The sequence below is a fragment of the Megalobrama amblycephala genome, linkage group LG7 (genome assembly GCF_018812025.1).
Source record: "Megalobrama amblycephala isolate DHTTF-2021 linkage group LG7, ASM1881202v1, whole genome shotgun sequence".
Taxonomy (NCBI): Eukaryota; Metazoa; Chordata; class Actinopteri; order Cypriniformes; family Xenocyprididae; genus Megalobrama; species Megalobrama amblycephala.
The window spans coordinates 50,915,042-50,938,193 of record NC_063050.1 but is presented as its reverse complement, the minus strand read 5'-3'; the positions used below and the strand labels follow the sequence as shown (position 1 = coordinate 50,938,193).

Sequence of the window (23,152 nt, the reverse complement as noted above, 5' to 3'; positions counted from 1 at the left end):
CACTTATTGTTTGCATTTAACAAGACTAAGAGAAAACTGTTATTCACTGTTTTTATTTCTATTATCAATTTGTGAAAAGGAGTTTAAATAGGAGGTCAAAAGTTCTAGAAGCTCATCAATCATGTACAGTTCTAAAGTCTGAAGAGACTCTCATGAAATCATACAGGAGAGAAGCCAGTCAGTTGAGTTTGTGACAAAACCCTTTACAGTGCTTGAGTATTGTTGTCTTTTACTGCATATGATCATTCAATCTCAGAAAGTAGAACTGAAATGTACGGAAGAGGATTAGGGACAAGCAATAATAAAAAAAATAAAAACCATCTCGAGATTAAAGTTGTTAAATTATGAGAAAAAAGTCGTTAAATTATGAGAAAAAAGTCGTTAAATTATGAGAACAAATTCGTAATTTAACAAATTTGTTCTCATAATTTGATGACTTTTTTCTCATAATTTAATGACTTTATTCTCAACATTTTATCTTGACTTTTTTTCTCAAAATTTAACAACACTTTTCTCATAATTTAACCAATTTGTTCTCGTAATTTAACAACTTTTTTCTCGTAATTTAATGACTTTATTCTCAACATTTTATCTCAACTTTTTTTCTCGAAATTTAACGACTTTTTTGTAATTTAATGACTTTATTCTCGTAATTTAATGACTTTATTCTCAACATATGATCTCGACTTTTTTTCTCGAAATTTAACGACATTTTTCTCGTAATTTAACGACTTTTTTCTCGTAATTTAATTACTTTATTCTCAACATTTTATCTCGCCTTTTTTCTCGAAATTGAATGACTTTTTTTTCGTAATTTAACGAGTTTATTCTCAACATTTTATCTCGACTTTTTTCTCGAAATTTAACAAGTTTTTTCTCGTAATTTAACGAGTTTATTCTCAACATTTTATCTCGACTTTTTAAAAAAAATTTAACGAGTTTTTTCTCGTAATTTAATGACTTAATTCTCAACATTTTATCTCGACTTTATTCTCGAAATTTAACGAGTTTTTTTCTCGTAATTTAACGAGTTTATTCTCAACATTTTATCTTGACTTTTTTCTCGAAATTTAACAACTTTAATCTCAAGATGGTTTTATTTTTTTATTATTGCTTGGCCCTAATCCTCTTCCGTAGAAATGACATTCATTACAAGACGATTAGTTCAAACATTTCAAATGCCCCGTAGACTATATTTCTAGTCATGTATTTCGTCATTGAGGATTTCTTAAGAATACTGTGTAAAAATCTTGTCTCATCTCATGAACTCAATCTTGTGTCTCGTCTCGTGAGCGAACTGTCTCATCACAGCCCTATTCATTACCGTTCAAAAGTTTGGGGCCAGTACGATTATTTTAACATTTACAAAAACTTTCTTATGCTCTCCAAGACTGAATTTATTTTTATCAAAAATACAAGGAAAAAAAAAAACAATCTTGTGAAATATTACTACAATTTAAAGTATCTGTTTTCTATTTGAAAATGTTTAAAATATAATTTATTCCTGTGATGCAAAGCAAAAATTTTCAGCATCATTACTCCAGTCTTCAGTGTCACATGATCCTTCAGAAATCATTCTAATATGCTGCTCAAAAGAAACATTTCTTATTATTATCAGTGTTGAAAACAGCTTAAAATTTAACCGTTCGTTTCAGGATTCTTTGATAAATAGAAAGAACAGCCTTTATTTAAAATAGAAATATTTTGTAACATTTTCATTTTGTAACATTACTTTATTTTGATCAATTTTAAGGCATCCTTGCTGAATAAAAGCAGTAGTTAAACAAAAAAAAAAACGAACCCCCAAAATGTTAAACAGTAGTGTATTTTGTCTTTATAATGGCTCTTCACAACCACAATTGAACCCATTTATATATTTCTGAGGGTAATGAAATGAATCAAAATGGTTCAATGGCAAAAAAAGTGATCAGACTTAAAATTTTCACATGGAGAATGATAAAACGAGAGACAAAAATACCACAGGATCCCCCTAGCAACTCCCACCAAAAACCCTGAACACCCTAGACACTCCCTAAAACAAATTCAGGATCCATTTAGGACACCATTTAGACAAGTGCCAAGTAACAAACTCCCAGAAAACCCAATCAACTGGCTAACAAAAGCATCAAAACTACTCTCTTTTGGTTGGTAGAAAAACTAATACCACCACAAAATGCAATATTTCAATGTGAATATACTACTATGAGAAAAAACATTTCCCATCAATGCTCAGATACGACTTCATTAAGTGACTTTTAGGTGATAATCAAGGACAAACTGAATGCAACCGAGATATGAACAAGGACAAATGAAGGAAAAGGAAACAATAAATGAGTTACAGTGAGAAAAGAGGTTTGACGGATTAAACGCAGTAACTATAATTAGTCTCAAAATCTCAAAAACACACTAAAAGGGGATTATCAAACTAATTCCAAACCAGTGAAAGTCTGACTGATTAAGTAAAGCTATATTTCAAATGCTCTTGCATCATTAGCAGTAACAGAGATCAAAAGAAGAAAAAAAGGCTATTAGCTAAACAGAAAATATAAAGCATGACACATTGAATACTGAACCAGGATTACAGTCACAATCTCTGAATAAATTACTAGATCTCGCAAGAGAAAATCATCATTACTCATCATAACTTATCAGTACTTAAACATTACACTGACAGTAAAGTGTTTAGTTACACTACATTTTTAATGTTTTCCTCAAATATAAACGTTTAAATGTTAGTTATATCACATTGGAGCTACTGTACAATTACAAGAAATGCTTTAAGAAGTTCAGTGAAATAGAGCTATCGCAATGATAGTGTATTCTACTTTATAAACCAAATGTTGACACTAATTGGATGAATCACACTCTCTTTATCATCTTCAACTAGTGCAGAAAACCAATATGTTCAGACATTGCACTAATGATGCAGATTTATCAAAACAGTTAAAAGTTGTCAAATATTTTTTTCACCAGTGTCAGTGAGGTGAGAAGCACATTCTGTGACACAAATCTTGTCTTTCTGGCGTTAAACGTTTAAAATCATATGTGCGTAATGTTTTACACAGTTGACCAAACTGTAATATCTTGCTAGTTTTGAGTGGCATGTGTCCAAGCTGCAGATGGCGTCTTCCATAAAGCGCACATCAATCAAAACAGCCGCCAATCCACCGTAGGAATGACACTTTGACTGTCTGTTTGACAGCATGCATCTGTCACTCCCCGCAAGACTGGAGCAAGATCTCTTTATCTAATATTCAGATAGATGATGTTTATGGACTTATCACCATATGATATCCATCTGAAAACATTAATTTTCGCCCATGGCATGAAAAAAAAGGTTTTTGAATTTTGAAGCAAAATTATAAGAGATTTCTGACGTATTAAAGTCCCCCTATTATGCTTTTTTCAAATATTACCTTTCATGCAGTGTGTAATATAGTGGTTTGTGAATGAAAAGGGTCTGGAAAGATCAAAGCACATGACAAATAAAGATATTGGCTCCTAAAACTCTGAACTGCCAAAACAAGTCGTCAGTAATTCCATTCCAATTCCAATTCTTCCATTCCATTCCAATTCCAATTCCAAAGCCGCCTCTCATACTCAATACTGAGTTCTCTTCTGCATTTCTTTGAACTTGAACGGACAAATAAACACAAAAATATGTCAAAATATCCTCATAAACACAGTTGGTTATGTCTTAAGTGAACGTAAACAGTTGACAAAGAAAATGCATGTGTAACAGTATATTGGATCAGTGCAGCCTTTAAAGTGACAGCAGCCTAATATTCCTACTCCTACTAGGAAGCCTCTGGAGCTGAAATTCACATAAAGGGTGTTTGGTTTCAGACACATGCTGTAAGCAGTAGACCAATCACAACAGAGTAGACCATCTGACCAATCAGAGCAGAGGATGCTCGCGGAAAGACAGAGCCTGTGTATTTCGTGTATTTCGCAGAGACCGAATCTTCAAACTAACCGTTTTCAGGCTGATGTGCAATGTATATTATGAGAAGTGTTTTTTGACCTTGGATGCATGTAAACCTTTTGTAGGAGATCAAAATTAGGAACCTTTAAAATAGGAACTGAGCCTTGCTATTTTTTGACTTGCATATTAACGGCCTGGCAACCATTAGCACTCTATGTCATGGTAAATGTTGAATTTATAACCATTTTATAACTTTCTGCAATAATTTGCCTAAGAAAAAAGACAAAAAAGTTGAAACTGCCACCCGTGCTTTTCCTCTATACTTGAGCGTGTTGAATCTCCATGAGGGGATTTTCTTTATGCAGCACTTGCTAATATTAAAAAGGCGTGAAAGTAAAGGTTAATGTGATTTGACCACTTCCAGGCCAGGCGTGTCTCTGATGGGAAAGAGGCTGTTAACCTTTACCGTCAGAGCAGCGTTCCCTGAGCCCGGGTCTGCTGGAGAGAAGTCCATCAATCACAGAGCTGTCTCATAACGCCGTTCACAATGTGCGCGTGTAGGAGATGGAAGACGAGGAGCATGTGTCATGGGATACTGCTTGTGGTTTCCAGACTAAACCTTGACAGACTCAATACAAGTGTTCGCTTAAACGGACACTCTCGCTGCGTGTCTAATACACAAATGAACGCGCACAGTAATTCAGTAAGTCGTTTTTACATATCCTTGCCATTCATACTCACAAAACACAACTGTATTAGTAGTGCATATTTATTATCTTTAAAATTGTCAAATATTACATTTTTAAATACATAATTAGGAGCTGAAACCCTGTTGCAATTGTTAGAATTTCCGATTGGCATTCTCCCCTAAAAGTGATTGACGGGCAGATCAAACTGTAAGTCGCGCCCCAAGGCACGCCCCAATCGGCCTAATGGGGGCGCTACAGAGATCAAAAGTACATAATGGCTCATAACTTCTAAACCATTCGTCGCAGACTCAAGTGTCTAGTATTGTTGGAATCCTTCGCTCAAGGTGAACAAAATCAGATTTGATTGCTACCCTGGTGAAATTCTCCAGTACTTGACTTGAAGTGGGCGTGGCCACATTTACTAAAATGGCTATGCCTCTTGGACTGAGATAATTTCACCAAATTTGGTACACCTATGTATGGGCTCGGTCTGTGGTCGTATGAATAAGAACGTGGCGACTGGCCACTTGGTGGTGCTATAAAATTAAAAAACAACACAAAAACGGCTATAGCTACGCAAAAGTCAGTCTGATTGACTTGAAAACTAGCATGCGGTGTCTTTGCCCAAGATGCCTTTGTGTTTTTCACATGTGTAAAAGATTGTATATCACATGATTTTTTGCATATGCCAACGACATTCATACCATATGGTAGAACTCCTCAATCTGAGCATCTTTGCCTCTAGGACCACCACTGTCAATCGAATCGTTTGTTAAATATTGGAGATTTTTTAAAAACCTACTTTTGTAAACTAGTCCTAGGTTTTTGGCTCAACCTCAATAAAACCACTGTGTTGCACAATTCTCTGGATTCTCTATCTTTTATAGAGATACATATACATATATTTCCTATGGTAAATTGCCTGTACTGGCTGTAAATGTTTTTTTCCATCTATGATCGAGACGGTTACAGTCTTGCTAAATAAAACATAATATCTTTTTACGCATGTGCTTAAAGGCCTTAAAGCACTTGAACCCTGATAATTGCTGCTCGCAGCTACATTTAAACTACAGTAGTCAACATTTGAAGTGGATCAAAAAAGTTCAAAGTTGTCCTAAGAAGAAGGTTTTAGGACAACTTTGATGAAAGATTTTGATCCACTTCATCATGTAATATATTATAAAATGGAACACAAAAGGAGATATTTATAGCTGAATGTGTAGAATATTGCACCCATACAAATAGAAAAAGCTCAATATAATATAATATAATATAATATAATATAATATAATATAATATAATATAATATAATATAATATAATATAATATAATATATCTGTCCTTTTGTGTTCTATGTAAGATTATATAACTAAATGTCCAAGTTGCATACTTATTATTAATCATCAGTGAATAATGACCACTGTCAAACAAGATTTTCAAGGCAAAATTTTTAGTGAGTAAGTCTGTTTGTCACAGCAAGCTATATTATAAGTTCAGAAGTCTTGGAATAGAGTGCATGAGTCATACGGACTAATTTTAGGATGCTTTTATGGTGCTTTCCTGGTCCTTGTTGGAGCTTGACAGCACCTGGTCCCCATCTTATAAACCTAAATATGAACAGAACGCCTGTCATAATTTTACAAAAGATATTCTTTATATAAAGTGACTGAGTTTCGTCTTAAACTGCCATCTTGAGTTGTTATAACACACACAGGCTTTAATACCTCTCGTAGACAATTTAAGCATTTCCTTGCTTTCAAAAAAGTTTGAGAGACATTCTCCGTGTCATGACTTGTGAAGTTCGAAGACACAGATGAACCGACAAATGAACCCTCACAAACAAACATGTAGAGGAGGGCCTGCCACGAGCGATTAAGTATGCAAAAACTCATTAATATTCATAAGTCGGCGAGCCTTCTCTGCTAATATGAATATGTGTATTTAGTCCACAACGTCTGACTGACAGAACACATCGGCACGAATAAATGAGGAAATCACAGCAGAATGGGGTTCAATTTTAGAAACAGATTTCAGTAATTAGCCTCTCACGGGCTGCACTGAGCGATTGTGTTAACAGCTTCATATGTTCCCGCTCAGACGGCAAATAAAACATGATGTGTCCGTCTCGCACCCCGCTGAAGCATGCGTGCCATGCAGCTATAATTCTAGACAATAAAAACAGATATGGAATCCATTATAAGCATCATTGTATGATTATATGTGCACCAACTGTTGTTTATGTGTGTGCAAAGGCAGATAAACATACTAACTACTTTTCACACACATCATTTGTCTGTAAATCAGCTCTTAAAAACAAATTAACCTATTTATATATTTCTGTGAGGGTAATCAAAACAGTTTCAACTACTGCATGCATGAAAAAATTTAACAGACTTGTAAAAACATGGCAGACGAAAAAAAAACAACTGCCTTAGCAAATACTAGAAAGGTTGTCAAACCAAATTCAACCTCGTGATGATGCAAACACCGCTAAAACTTTCTTCAGAAAATGTAAAATCAAGTATTTGTTAAAGAGATGGTTCACCCCAAAATGAAAATTCTGTCATTAATTAGCTTTTGATTACCACAACTGATGTGTGAGTTGATGAATGTTTATATATGAATAAAAGCTTAAATTAAACGGGCTGTAGAACGTCTTTTCAAAAGATGTAATATAAGTCTAAGGTGTCTCCTGAAAGTTTCAGCTCAAAATACCCCATAGATTTTTTTTAATTAATTTTTTTAACTGCCTATTTTGGGGCATCATTAACTATGCACCGATTCAGGCTGCGGCCCCTTTAAATCTCTCGCTCCCTGCCCTCCCGAGCTCTCGACTATAAGTGCAGTTATACAGTGCATAAACAAAGTTCACACAGCTAATATAACCCTCAAATGGATCTTTACAAGATGTTCGTCATTCATGCTGCATGCATGCATCGATTCCTGTGAGTATAGTATTTATTTGGATGTTTACATTTGATTCTGAATGAGTTTGAGGCTATATGCTCTGTAGCTAACGGGCTAATGCTACACTGTTGGAGAGATTTACAAAGAATGAAGTTGTGTTTATGAATTATACAGACTGCAAGTAACTTTAACCACATTTAACAGTACATTAGCAACATGCTAACGAAACATTTAGAAAGACAATTTACAAATATCACTAAAAATATCATGTAATCATGGATCATGTCAGTTATTATTGCTCCATCTGCCATTTTTCGCTATTGTTCTTGCTTGCTTACCTAGTCTGATGATTCAGCTGTGCACAGATCCAGACGTTAATACTGGCTGCCCTTGTCTAATGCCTTGAACATGAGCTGCCATATGCAAATACTGGGGGCGTACATATTAATGATCCCGACTGTTACTTAACAGTCGGTGTTATGTTGAGATTCGCCTGTTTTCTGGAGGTCTTTTAAACAAATGAGATTTATATAAGAAGGAGGAAACAATGGTGTTTGAGACTCACTGTATGTCTTTTCCATGTACTGAACTCTTGTTATTTAACTATGCCGAGGTAAATTCAATTTTTGATTCTAGGGCACCTTTAAATCTGTTCATCATATAAAGCAATAAAGTCTCTTCAGATTCAAATTCGGACTAAAATGCTTGATTCATATTGATTAGTTTTACGATCTCTTTATGAACTTTTTGAAGCATCAAAGTGTCAGTTGCGTAACTGTCAATGGAGGGACAGAAATTGCTCAGATTTCATCAAAAATATCTTCATTTGTGTTCAGAAGATGAATGAAAGTCTTACTGGTTTGGAAAGACATGAGGGTGAGTAATTAGAGGCACAATATGTAATTTTCGCCACTAGAGGTCGCTTATTGAAAAGGCGTAGCTTGATGACGCCTTGATTTCACGGAATCATGTCTTCACGTCTACAGCTGGTGGAAAAGAATCCGAATCATGTTCATGGATGAGCTAAAGCCGTTGGAGCGATTGCTAATGAGAGACAAGCGCGACACACATCTCGAGAGCAGCGGAGCATTATTTTGCCACAGTCGACGCTTCCGCTTCTTCCGGTCAAGTGTATGTGGGGTAGCGCAATGCTGTTTTATCATATTAGACACATTTGTGTGTTGAAAGTTGTTATAATGCTATTCTGCGTTCGCTCAGCAGATACTACGAGACACTTGCTGCACACTACAGTAAGCAGGATCAATATTAGGCACGGTAAAACATGGTACTCGTGTGGTAATCAAGAAAACGAGATTTAAACAATAAGACTCACTGTGTTGAGCTATATAACATGATTCATTTTGTGTCGATTAATGTATCCAAACAGTTGCTCACTTGTCTAATAAAACACAATATATATTAAAGCGTCTTTGGTGCTTCCATGGTTTCTACAAAATAAAACCATAAATCGAGGGTAACACGAGTATGATGTCATTGATAGGCGACACACGAACATGGTCCGTGTCCCGGTTAAAATTGCTTATTTCTCTGGATTTAAACATTCTTGGAAACATTTGGAAAAGTACACAAATCAACAAAATAAATAACATTGTTTTTAGTGTTTTTTGGATATTTTAATCCAAAAATCTTACATATTTTGCCTTTTTTTTGGCAAACTATCCCTTTAAAATATTACAACACTTTAGAAATGTAAAGACCCATTTCCATTAGATTGTCAGTCACTAACGCTTGTTTTCACAAGGCAGTAAGTATTAGCTGTTTTATAGGCCGTATAGCTCTAAGTCACTGTAATTGAAGGCAGTTGAATGTTTCTCTATGGAGCCGTAAAAGACGGCAAAGCTGACATTACTGTACAGAATCTCAAACCCAAATGATCTTTCCGGCAAGAATCAAAAGCAAACATTCATAGTTGTACAACTTTTGCAAAAAACCTACAACTTTAAAAACACAAAACTGTAAGAGCATCACAAACTCAAGTACATTCAAAAACATGTCAAGAGCACAGCAGGAGAGCGTTGAGTTTATTTAAAATCACCAAGGGATTAAACAGAGCCAAATGCTAAATTTAAGTAAATTAAAGAATCATCTCCATTTCAGATTACTGTCAAAGCCATCTGCTCACTCATAAACAAACACTATGAGCGTGTTTATAGCTGAACTAGTATGTGTCTAACTGCTGTTGGCTTAGGAACGTAAGATGAGGGTTGGTGTGTAATCTCACTGTGCGACACGACTCTTGTTTGATGCATTCTGGGTAGAAGAAGCACAGGCGTGCTAATTGGCTTGATGCCGCCTTGGATTTGTAGGTTCAGATTTGGAACGTTACACAGAATTGAGGTGGACGGATTGGGAAGCAGCAGACGTGAGTGTGGGTTAGTATGACACACCAGAGAATGGTGTCAAAATTTGTGTTCAATGTAAAAAAAAAAAAAAAAAAAACACCACATAAGAGGGTTTATATACATATATACATACACACCGATCAGGCATAACATTATGACCACCTTCCTAATATTGTGTTGGTCCACCTTTTGCTGCCAAATCAGCCCTGACCTGTCGAGGCATGGACTCCACTAGACCCCTGAAGGTGTGCTGTGGTATCTGCACCAAGATGTTAGCAGCAGATCCTTTAAGTCCTGTAAGTTGCGAGGTGGAGCCTCCATGGATCGGACTTGTTTGTTCAGCACATCCCACAGATGCTCGACTGGATTGAGATCTGGGGAATTTGGAGGCCAAGTCAACACCTCAAACTCGCTGTTGTTCTCCTCAAATTATTGCTGAACCACTTTTGCTTTGTGGCAGGAGCATTATCCTGCTGAAAGAGACCACAGACACCAGGGAATACCGTTTCCATGAAAGGGTGTACATGGTCTGCAACAGTGCTTAGGTAGGTGGTACGTGTCAAAGTAACATCCACATGGATGGCAGGACCCAAGGTTTCCCAGCAGAACATTGCCCAAAGCATCAGACTGCTTCCGCTGGATTGCCTTCTTCCCATAGTGCATCCTGGTGCCATGTGTTCCCCAGATAAGCGATCAGTGTTATTCACTTCACCTGTCAGTACTCATAATGTTAGGCCTCATCGGTGTCACACACACACACACACACACACACACACACACACACACACACACACACATATATATATTCATATATGATTGTTTAGAAGCAAGCACCACAGATATTTATTGTGACTGAATGCATAACACACACAGCCAAAACATCCGCCATTATACACTTATCCCTAACAGAAACTAAAATAATACAGACAGCTTCAATCATTGTTTCACTGACGCTTTGCTTATGCAATGAAATACCTCTAATTGTGAAAAGACTGAAAGAAAAGTGAATCTAAATACATCACGGCAGGCAGCCAAAACATGAAGACGGCTATAAAAGCGCAAAGCTTCAAAAATCTGATGCTCTATTGTTGTCATGTTAAAAGCAGCCCACAAATCCATCTGTAACTGCGGCCCATACAAACAGCGCATCTGTCTTCGAAACCACACTCGGTCACACGATAAACACAACATTTTCACCCATAAAAGGGAAGAAATGAAAATCACCAGTTTGTTCTGCCGCAAAGTTGAAAAAGGAACCATGAATCACACTCTCACATGTTTATAATTTGCCTTTTTCTTTTTTAAAGATGATGAAAAGCACCCGTGAAGACTTTACAATTAGATTAAATTGCACCATAACACAATGGCTAATTAAGCAATTTTTCAAATTCAAAAAGGAAGCAGATTGGAAAGCAGAGATGTGATATGAGTTGTCTGGCAAAAACCCTTGTTGAATACGTCCAAGCTGTTGGGCTGACTGATATTTGGCTGCGAGTTTGAATTTCTGGGAATTTCATCAGCGTTAAAGAGAGAGGAACAGTAAGATCCTTTCACATGACTCGTGTCAGGGTTTCAACGCATCTCTCAACACAATGGTCACGCCGCTTTGACCACCGCATGAAAACCGTTGCCGTCATGGAAGGACGGTTTTACGAAGCAGCTGAGTAGCAAGAAGTGTTCATCGAAATGGTGAAAATAGTAAAAACAAATGAAAGTGGTAATATATTTTTGCAACAAATAAAACACAATGCAATTGATTAATGATGGATAAAATCAAGTCCCAACCTACACAATCCAATCTTCAAGCAGAAGGAACTGCATGAAATATTCTGAATGATATTAATCTACAATCTGACTGGTGATGCAGCCTGGAATCATAACCACACCATGTTGGTTCGCTTGGCTAGAGGAGAACTGCTCCTCTAACTGAGCCTGTTTTCCCCCAAAAAATGTGTCACCTGATGGAGTTCGGGTTCCTTTTCCTCTTTATCCCTGTAAAGCACCTTTTGAAATGATCTGTACTAAATAAACGCTACATAAATAAAGGTGACTTGATTTTTTCTTGTTGAACATCCTATTTTACTCAGAAATGTCACATTACTGAAGTCAAATGGGTTGCGAACAGGGCTTGACGTCAACTTTTTTTGCTCTCCAGCCATTGTGGCTAGTGGTTTTCCAAAGTTACTAGCCACTCAGCATTTTCACTGGCCACAATTTTGACATTGATATCATGGGGAAAAGCAGCCATCTAGATATTTTTAATATTATCATTAAAATTTGGCAGCAGGTATATTAGGCTGCTGTCACTTTAAGACCTGATGCACTGATCCATTATACTGTTACACATGAGTTTTCTTTCTCAACTGTTTACATTCACTTCAAGCATAACTGACTGTGTTTACATGAATACTCACCAAAACCGCCATTTTGACATTATTTTGTGTTTATTTCAGTGCAATAAGCAGCAAAATAGAACTCAATTTAGTACTGAGAGGTGCTTTATGTGCCACACTTTGGGTGTGAGAACAATATCTGCGGGAATGAGTAAAATTATGCCCTGAAATTCAAGCCCTGTAACACAAATAATATTCATCCAGGGCAAATGAAAGGAGTGAATGAGCGGAGGAGGGTTTGTGTGTCAACTCGCTGTTGGAGAGATGAGAGAGAGAAAAAACGTTGGTGTATCTATTTTGCGGGGAATGAGTAACCTATTGGAACCTATAAACGAAGGTCTTGCGGGTGTGGAACGACATGAGGGTGAGTAATTAATGACAGAAAATTCATTTTTTCAACCCAATTAATTACTTTCAATTATTTAAAGTGTTTATTAAAAGCAATTTTAAAAAATTGGGCCATTAAGTTAAATTAAGTTTTGGTTTTTTTTTTTTGCATTTTGGCAATTTTCTCACCAAATTCTTGTTACCATAACGCAAAACGTCCTTGCTGTAATGTGAACAAAAAATATACTTTTTAGTACTATTGTTTTAATGTTAAATATTTGCACATCATAGCAGTATTTGCTGTACTGCCCTTAATTTATAAAAAAAAGAAAAGAAACAAAAATAATAAATAATATTTGCATCCTTAATGCACCCAAAATTTGCTTCATTTTCTTATTGAAAAATATTTATTTATTTGTTTTTATTTACATTTTATTTTATTTATTTATTTATTTATTTTATTGGTAACACTTTACAATTAGGTCTCATTTGTTAATCATAGTTAATGTATTAACTAACACGAACTAACAATGAGCAATACGTTTCTTAGTATTTATTAATCGTTGTTACAATCGTTCATTGTTTGTTCATGTTAGTTCAGAGTGCATTAACTAATGTTAACAAATACAACTTTTGATTTTAATAATGCATTACTAAATGCTGAAATCAACATTAACTAAGATTAATAAACGCTGTAGAAGTACTGTTCAATCTTAGTTCATGTTAGCTAAAGTAGTTAACTAAGGAAACCTTATTGTAAAATGAAGGCGATTTTCTCACCAAATTCTTGTTACCATAACGCAAAACGTCCTTACTGTAATGTGAACAAAAAAAGATACTTTTTAGTACAATTGTTTTAATGTTAAATATTTGCACATCATAGCATATTTGCTGTACTGCCCTTAATTTATATATATAAAAAAAAAATGAAACAAAAATAATAAATAATATTTGCATCCTTAATGCACCCAAAATTTGCTTCATTTTCTTATTGAAAAATATTTATTTATTTGTTTTTATTTACTTATTTTATTGGTAGCACTTTACAATAAGGTCTCATTTGTTAACCATAGTTAATGTATTAATTAAAGAGAAGGTTTCCATTGAAATACAAGCATATGCTGATCAATTGATAGTCAGCGCTGGAAAAACAGAAGGTCTATTTTATAGTTTAGAGAGACATGCACTGTCATTCAGTCATCTTTCATCTCATACATGAAAAGAGTTCTCATGTCCGTCAGGAGGGAAAGGGATTATGCATGAAGCCCAAATATAAAACCCTCAAACACAAGCCTGTCGATCTCAATTAAAGACATGGATTTCACTGTATGTCTGTCATCTTATCTGCCTGCCTATATTTATAAAATCACACAAAGACAGCATATAGTTAGTTCACTTGTTTTGTCCTCAATTACCATAGTGCTGTAATTATCGGAAGGCCTCCATATGCAGCTGCTTCAGGGGGCCGTTATGCAGTACCATCATTCATCCTCTCCACTGCCCTGACTATACATCAATGTATCAGCACAGGGACAAATTTAGACTCACTTTATTTCAAAAGACCTAGGATAGTCCTGTTTCCATGATATGGCTCCTTTAAGAGCTGATAAACTGCATCCAAACACTTTATGGGGAATCGTTTGACGCAAATCACTGCATTTCTCATGAAGATTTCCTTTTGTAACTTTACGATTGAGTGAAACTGTGATTTGTGTGAATTTCTAGCTTTTCAGACTCATACCTCAACAATCCAAATCCTTTTTTCTTTGTCTTTTTCTCAGGGTCTTCGGGTTCGTCCTTCTTTTTGCTCTTTTTCTCTTTCTTCTTTTTGGTTTTCTTTTTTTTTACTTTCTTGTCATCATCCAGTTCCTGGCGAGAGGAGCCGCTGGCAGGCGTGTCTCTTCCAGAGTCTTCCTCAGAGTCATCTGTTGGTGAAGAACAAAGACACAGACATGAGCAAACTCCTAATGTGATCTAATCATAAGGAATCAAACGAACCAGACTCTCGCTTGTCAGTAAATGATGAAGAAAGTCTTTCTTTTCGGTATATTTACCTGAAAGTCAAATCCATATGGGACTTTTAGCAAACGTAAAGTCATATGCATTAAAAATTACACATTATAACAATTAAATAAATTGCATATTCAATTTATTTAATTGTTTATTTAATATAACAATTAAAAAATAGAAAAAAATAATGAGCTTAAAGGGTTAGTTCACCCAAAAAGACCTTTGTTCATCTTCAGAACACAAATTAAGATATTTTTGATGAAATCTGAGGTTTTTTTGTCTACGTAAACACGGAAGTGCTGAACTGTGATCACTGCATCAACAGTGTAGGAGACTGACAGGGAAGAGGACAAATTGTTGAAAAAAGTAATTATTTCTGTTTTGTTTTTGCACACAAAAAGTATTCTTGTTGCTTAATAATAATAAGGTTGAACCACTGTAGTCACGTTGACTATTTCAACAATGTCTTCATTACTTCTCTGGACCTTGAATGTGGTAAATTCATTGCTTTCTATGGGAGATAAAAAAAAAAAAAACTCTCGGATTTAATCAAAAATATCTTAATTTGTGTTCCGAAGATGAACGATTCATTTTTGGGTGAACTAACCCAATTAATTATTTTCAATTATTTAAAGTGTTTATTAAAAGCAATGTCATATTTCACAAAAAAATACTTTTTAAAAAATTGGGCCATTAAGTTAAATTAAGTTTTTTTTTTTTTTTTTTTTTGCATTTTGGATAAAATGAAGGCGATTTTCTCACCAAATTCTTGTTACCATAACACAAATCGTCATTACTGTAATGTGAACAAAAAAGATACTTTTTACTACTATTGTTTTAATGTTAAATATTTGTACATCATAGCAGTATTTGCTGTACTGCCCTTAATTTATATATAAAAAAAGAAGAAACAAAAATAATAAATAATATTTGCATCCTTAATGCACCCAAAATTTGCTTCACTTTCTTATTCTTATTTGTTTTTATTTACTTATTTTTTATTGGTAACACTTTACAATTAGGTCTCATTTGTTAATCATAGTTAATGTATTAACTAACTTAAACTAACAATGAGCAATACATTTCTTAGTATTTATTAATCGTTGTTACAATCGTTCATTGTTTGTTCATGTTAGTTCACAGTGCATTAACTAATGTTAACAAATACAACTTTTGATTTTAATAATGCATTACTAAATGCTGAAATCAACATTAACTAAGATTAATAAAAGTCTTGTTCATTCTTAGTTCATGTTAGCTAAAGTAGTTAACTAAGGAAACCTTATTGTAAAGTGTTACCATTTCATTTTTGCTTTTGGTGTGAAATGTGGCCTGGACATGTTGTGGTGTGACTCTCAGTCTCCTGTTGCATTGGATCGGTTGTTACTAAAGCTGATTAGGGTGCAGAAAGCTTGACATTTATTCATGAAGTCTGACACCTTATAGGTTCCAATCGAAGGCTCTGGCTAGTGCTTCGGTTCTGTCTCTGTTTCTCATTTAGAAGGGGTCTTTAATGTCAGTGAGAAAGAGCACGGTTGAAACGTGCCTTTGAATGTGCTGACTCGCTGCTGGAGTTTCAGACAGAAATCTGTGATACTGATGCATTTGCTGATTCACTCCTCACTGGCTCACAAAGCTCAATGAGCCACTGAGAGTCAAATTCATCTCTCAAATGAGCTACTAAAAGTGAGGGAGCGTCTGTGGCACCCAACCGCTCTCAACTTTAGAAGTTTTAAAGTCAACATGAAACAGCATTTGCAACCTATTTAACTTCCATAATGTGACATTTCTAAAAACGGAATAGTTCAAGTCATTATATTTGGATTGTTTGGAATACTGTGCAATAATGAATTTTGACTTTCATTTCCACAATTTAACAGCATATACTACAATGCATGTTAATAATTATAAGCTGATGGGGTTTTTTGATGAGAGTGGTGAATGTAAAGGGTGCAGATGCACTTTTGGCAAAGTGAGAAGCAGTGGTATGCAGCTGTAACTGTTAGCACATGTTTGGCTAAACTCATGACAATCTCGCTACTGTGCTCAGCAACATGCTTTGACTGTTATGCAGCACACGCACTTTAATGTACTTTTGCTGTCGTGAGCAATAACTGCAGAAACCCCCTGAAGGCCTTCTGTTTAAATTACAACACTACTATACAATAACATTAACAATACATTACAGGACATAAAATGAGTCGTTAAGTTGCATTAGACGCGAACAATTGATGGTGCACTAATAAAAAAAATTATATTTCATGTTGGTTGTCATGATCAGTTAATACACAAATTAAGCACTAACTTAAATCAATTACTGTATAAATGTCTTGAAAATGTATTATTAATAAATTAATAAATCTATTATTTTTTAATTAACTGTAAATAAATAAATAATATTAATCAATGAATAAATATTAATAAATGTATGTTTAATGATTGGAATAAGTTTGACTAGGCAGAATAAAACTGAAAACAATTGAATACAAATAAATAAAAGCACATTTAGATACATATTAATAAAGTATCTAAATAACTAATTATATAACTTATAATAATATAAATTATTTATTTATTTCTTTATTTATTTTTTAAGCCAAAAATTTGAAATGTTGCCTTGGCTTATAACTGACATATAGTCAGTTAAATTAAAGTACTAACATTACTAAAATAAATAAATAAATAAATAAAATAATAATAATAAATAAACTAAAATGAAATTAAAATCAAGCTTAACACGCTTATGTGCTTGACAAGCATATAATAAAATAAACAAATTAAAATGTTAACTAAAATTAAATGAAATAAATACTATTAATCAGTTAATAAATATTAATAAATACATTTTTAATGATTAGAGTGAATATGTAAATTACTAATAATTATTAATAGTTAAAAAGTTATATAACTAATAAATTATTATATAACTATATATCATATACTATTAACTAGAAATATACTAACATATATATATATATATTATACAATATATATATATAGTTAATATAGTTATATATATATATATATATATCACACTCACACACTTTTTTTTCTTTTTTTTTTTACTAAAATTAAAGTACTAAAATTAAGATAAAGATAAACAGATAAAACAAATGACAAACACATCATAAAATTACAAAATTAAAACATTAACTAAAATTAAATGAAAACTGAAATTATAAAATTTTAATTCAAACTATTAATGAACAATATAATAGTATATAAATAATGCTCAAATAACACTGATTCTGCCCAATCTAAACTACTTTTTTTTTTTTTTTTTTTTTTTAAAGCAATTTTCAGTCTCCCTGTGGTGAAAATCACGTTTTTAATGTTGTTTATATGTCTATGTGGTGTTTTTAATATGCTTTAAGACAAACCATGTGCAAAATCATTAGTCAACACCATTGCTGAGTATTTTCTCTTTAAAACTGCAGTGAACCAAAGAAACCGCTGGTGTTTCTTATGTCACAGACTACCCTGTAACCAATCACATCCACGTGTGATCGTCAGCGTGTGGATCTCTAAGCTGGTGTGAGTGAGTGGAGGCGGGGCTAATTTGCATATTCATAGAACCGCGTATACTAAATGAGGCAAGGGTGTAGAGTTACATTCAAGCTATTTTAAGGCATGAAGAATTTTTTTACAAGGAAAAAATTTTTAAATATGTCATTTTGGTGATCAAAGATGAGTTTTAAAGGGATAAAATTATTGACTACAGGTGGACTTTGATCAATTTAATTAATGCTGCATTTCATTGTTTACATATAACTCACCATCCTCAGGTTCAGAAGGCCCTTCGTAGGACTTGTCGATGGCGTAGCGGAAGCTGAGGTTGCAGCCTCTGCCTCTCACCATGTGCGCGCGTGGACGATGGAAGGGCACCTCGTCCTTACTGACCTCCTCCATCGCTGTCTGGAGACTCTCCAGAGAACTGGACTTCTGAAGACCTAACCTGGGTCCCAACGCTGTCCCGTTAGAGGAGGGGGGTTCTGAGACGGGGAGATGGAGGGATGTCAGTGATGGAGGGATGGAGGATGGTAATGAAAGGAGGGTGAAGATGGGTCAAGATTAGAAATGTAGCGTATAGTGCCCTGCTGAAAAGACCAGCACCATCGTATATATCAAATCAGGACTAGCCCGGATCATGAAGGATATTCCACCTGGACTAAGCTGATCTTTTCAACAGGGTGGTCATAAGTTGTGAATTGAAAATGCAACAGTTGTGCGGTGAGCTGAGCTGAAAGTCTAATGGATCTGGACGCACTCAAAGAACAGACAGAGATGAAATATGTAAAGACGGCTGTAGTGGAGGACGAGGACTTGAGAAGGGTGGATGATGAAACCTCAAGGTGAGGGTGAAAGAGCATCCCGGAATAAATGAGGCGTAACAGATGCGGACCAGACGTGCAGGAATATTAAACAGAAAAGTAGCAGTAGTAGTAGTCCAGGGAAGAGGAACATTAAATGAAGTACTGAGAGATGAAGAACAACTATGAGGCCGTGAACAATGCAAACAGCCGAGAACAAGGGTAAGAGGAGCAAGAGGAGAAGGTGAGGGATTACAACAAGCACTAACAAGAGGAAAAAATGGAGGAATAGAACAAATCCAAGGGCTCCAAACACTGAAAGGGCAAAAGAAAGACGGGGGAAAGAAGAAAAGAGAAGTGCTTGGTGCTTGAGAGGTAAAAAGTGCCATGCAGGAAAGAGCACATCATGCTTTAGAGGGATAGTTCAGCCTAAAATTAAAATTCTGTCATCTTGTACTCACTCTCATGTCGTTCCAAACCCAAATTATATTTTTCTTACATGGAACACAAAAAGAGAAGAAGAAGGAAGAAACAAAGTAATTTGTGTTGGAACGACATGAGGGTGAGTAAACAATGAGAGAGTTTTCATTTTTGGCTGAACTAACCCTTTAAGAACTATTTTTTAAAAAGCATCATTGAAAAATGTGTATACAAAAGAAATAATAAAACAATAAGCCACTGAAGGATGGACGTAATTTTTACTACAGTTAAATGGTATTTCTAGGCAAAAAACTGTGTTAAAATCACTGTGAACATCACAGTAATATGTAACTTTAACCCTCTGGTGTCTGAGGCTGATTTGGGGTCCTGGAGTAGTTTTGACATGCCCTGACATTTGTGCTTTTTTCAGTTGCTTATAAATATATTAATGACAATAACAAAATCAGGGGAAAAAAACAACTTCCATAGGCTAAAGTGGCAAGTATTTAGTGACCTTCCCTTAAACCTGAGCAACAGCAGGAATCTGGCTCTCTTAAACCTAAATGGAATGGAAAAGGACTGGAAGGCCAAGAAAACTTTCAAAATATGATAAGTTTCTTAGATTTTCTTCTTTGACAAACTGGAAGTCGTCCAGGAGGTCACACTAAATACTGATTTTTGATTTTTTTTGCAGACCAAAGAAACCATTTTGTTCAGATTTTTTTTTTACATTTTGTGTACATATTTCCTTTATTTTCTGTTTGTTTCTTAATAAAGAGACCAAAAAATAAATATGGATGGTCATTAAAACATTGCTAAAACAACAAAAGCTGGTGATGGCCTAAGACTTTTACACAGTACTGTATATATATATCAAACTTTTGATTTGCTTAATGGGGTGACATGAGAAATGTTTGCATTTGATCTTTTGAGTCAAACTAAAATTATTCAGATATTTTTAATATATTTTTACTAGTGGGTGCAGGACACTATAGTTCATTTATGTGAGTGAGGATAGCAAAATAAAGTAAACTGTGACATATTATACGCAAAAGTTCTTCATACAGTGGGATACCAGTAAAATTGATAAAAATTTGGAACCAGAAATTATTCAGACACTTTGACCTGACCATGTTTTGCTTAAGTGTTATCTGACATAATTAAGATTATATTTTTCTGACACAGTTTAACTCTGAGATCTTGTCATATTTTATTACCATTTCTTTAAACTATAGTGAATAAACTGTATTAATGAATGAAATGTTCAAGGTGTCTAAATAAATTTTGGTTTGACTGTATAAGAGGTCTATGTACCACTAAAACATCCTGCAAGTTTCATAGCTTAAAACATCCTCCTCATTATAAACAGAATTTATTTAATTAAGCTCCAAAAATGGCTCATTTTGATGTTGCAGGATCCATCATATGCAAATACATTTGCATATGACCGCCTCCATCGAACCATAGGCTTACCGCTTAAAGGCTGACATTTGTCTATACTTGAGCACTGAGTCTGTCGACAACAGGATAAATGGAAGAACGAAATAACTTTCACTTTGACGCGTCCAGTTTATACAGCTCGTTTGTGTCTCAGTACAGACTTCAGAAGGATCCCAGCATCTGAAACAAGTGGATGGTTTATTTTAATGGCGTCACGGATTGTGTCAGATTGTTCATTTTGTTTGTTAACGAGGCACAATGCAATGGAGAGTTTGCAAAGCAACTTGTTGAAAGATGAATCAGCCAACTGTATTGGATCTGACAGCAGCTGCATCACAAACCGTAAGTAAATGATTTCATAACGCTTCGTCTGCAAATCATGGTTTTATGTGGATCATGTTTTTAAAACACTCACTGACTAGCTTTAAAGGAGCCGGCCCTTTATAAATGGATCATTTCAGACAGAGGGTAAGAATGAGGGTTAAAAATAATAATTTTTCTGCAAATATTTTTTGGAATGGGATTGAGCATATTGCTCATAATTTTACTCATTCCTGCAGTTTTGTGCTCACACCCTAAGTGCACGAGGATAAAGCCGCCTCTCGGTACTAAATTAAGTTCTTTTTCACTACTTATTGCTCTTAAACAGTCAAATACACACAAAATAATGTCAAATGCCGGTCTTGATGAGTATTCATGTAAACACAGTCAGTTATGTTTTCAGTGAACGTAAACAGTTGAGAAAGAAAACGCATGTGTAACAGTATATTGGATCTGTGCGTCAGGTCTTAAAGTGACAGCAGCATAATATTCCTGCTGCCAAATTTTCAGATATTATTAAAAATATCTAGATGGCTGTTATTCCCCCATGGTATCAATGGCAAAATTGTGGCCAGTGAAAATGCCACAATAGTAACTTTAGAGAACCACTAGCCACAGAGGCTGGAGAGCAAAAAAGTTCATGTCAAGTCCTGATGGTAACATTATAAGTGAACTTCAAGGAGGTTAAAAAAAAATCCATGTCATGACCCCTTTAAACTAATTAATTTATTTTTTAAAAGTCATTCTGACTTCAAACTTTTGAACGGTAGTATATATACACAATTTAAACTGAAATTAAGTTGAAATAAACTAAAGTTAGAATAAACAAACTCTGGGATCCATGACCGGCCCTTTTTCTGGGATTTCATTATGCACAAATTAAGCATTGGATACATCTATATCATTTCCATGAAATGCAGATGCAATCATTACGATCTAAGCAGTGAAATGTTTAAAATGTAGATTTAATTTCCACAGTACTGCACGCATGTGCACCGACACGCATAAACATTCGACACAGATGGCCCTCTCTGGGATGCTTGCATAAATCAATCTAAACCAGCACAACATGGCTGCTCTCAACCTGAATCAACAGCAAACTAGACGAGAGAGGAACAGAAACAGACCAAGACAGCGACAGCGAGACGGGAAAGTCATTTGAACAAGTTCTTAGGAAATAAAACAGTAATTGGCGAAGTCTCTCTGGCAGACAGATACCTGTATGCTGCCATTATCACGAAAAGGGAAAATAATGAGACGAAGAAAAAAACAAACAAATCAGCAGAAGCTGCGCTGCAGGGCCCAAGCGAACGGTAACTGGGCGACTGCCATACAGCTCCTGGAAGAGGAAGAGAGATGAATGGAAGGATGGTGAACTGTGAACTAAAGCGCCGCAGAGCCCGTGAGCAACGCAGGCTCTATGAGTGGTCTTCATTTGGAAGAGAGGTGCCACAGGAAAATGTAGGAGTGTTGGAGGGAAGCCAGTGAGAGAGAGAGAGAGAGAGAGAGCGATGCCTCCAGCATCTTTCATCTATCCTCTTAATGGACATGTTCTCCTCTCCTGCGGACCGGGACTCAGCTCTTCGTTGTACCAACTACACACATATACAGTATATACAAACATATACATGTTGCTTTGTTGCTAGCAAGAAGGAGAGTTATACTCCACTAATTTGGGCAAATAAACAATGAAAGTAGTATTTAAAGGTAGGGTAGACATTTTTTATAGACACTTGTTGTTATACTGGTTGAAACTCGCTTCATATAAATAATAAAACATGTACATATTTCTTCTGTGCAAGTCTCAGGACCAAAAAAATGTTACGATGTCCTACCTGCCTGTCAACATATATATTTCCATACCTCCGCGCACCTGCTCGCGCAGACATCACGTCATCGGCACGTTTCATAAGGCTATGCAGAGTTGTAGACAGATGTCAGTCGCAGAGCTCAACAAACAAACAGCAGCCGTCTTAAACATTTCCTCCTGAACCAAAACAACAAGCTTATGCTGCGTTCACACCATGTCGTAATCCTAATTACAAGA

The 23,152-nt window shown here is 35.2% G+C and overlaps 1 protein-coding gene across 3 annotated transcripts in view; it reads right to left on the bottom strand.

Moving 5' to 3' along the window:
- pard3ba (par-3 family cell polarity regulator beta a) overlaps positions 1-23,152 on the bottom strand; it is a 228,417-nt gene that overhangs the window by 50,793 nt on the left and 154,472 nt on the right. For all 3 annotated transcript variants that reach the window (XM_048198008.1, XM_048198006.1, XM_048198007.1), the window contains 2 exons: positions 18,391-18,606; positions 14,346-14,529 (listed from right to left, as the gene is read on the bottom strand). In XM_048198008.1, the coding sequence (XP_048053965.1) occupies positions 14,346-14,529; positions 18,391-18,606 (400 nt within the window). The remainder of the gene's footprint in view (positions 1-14,345; positions 14,530-18,390; positions 18,607-23,152) is intronic.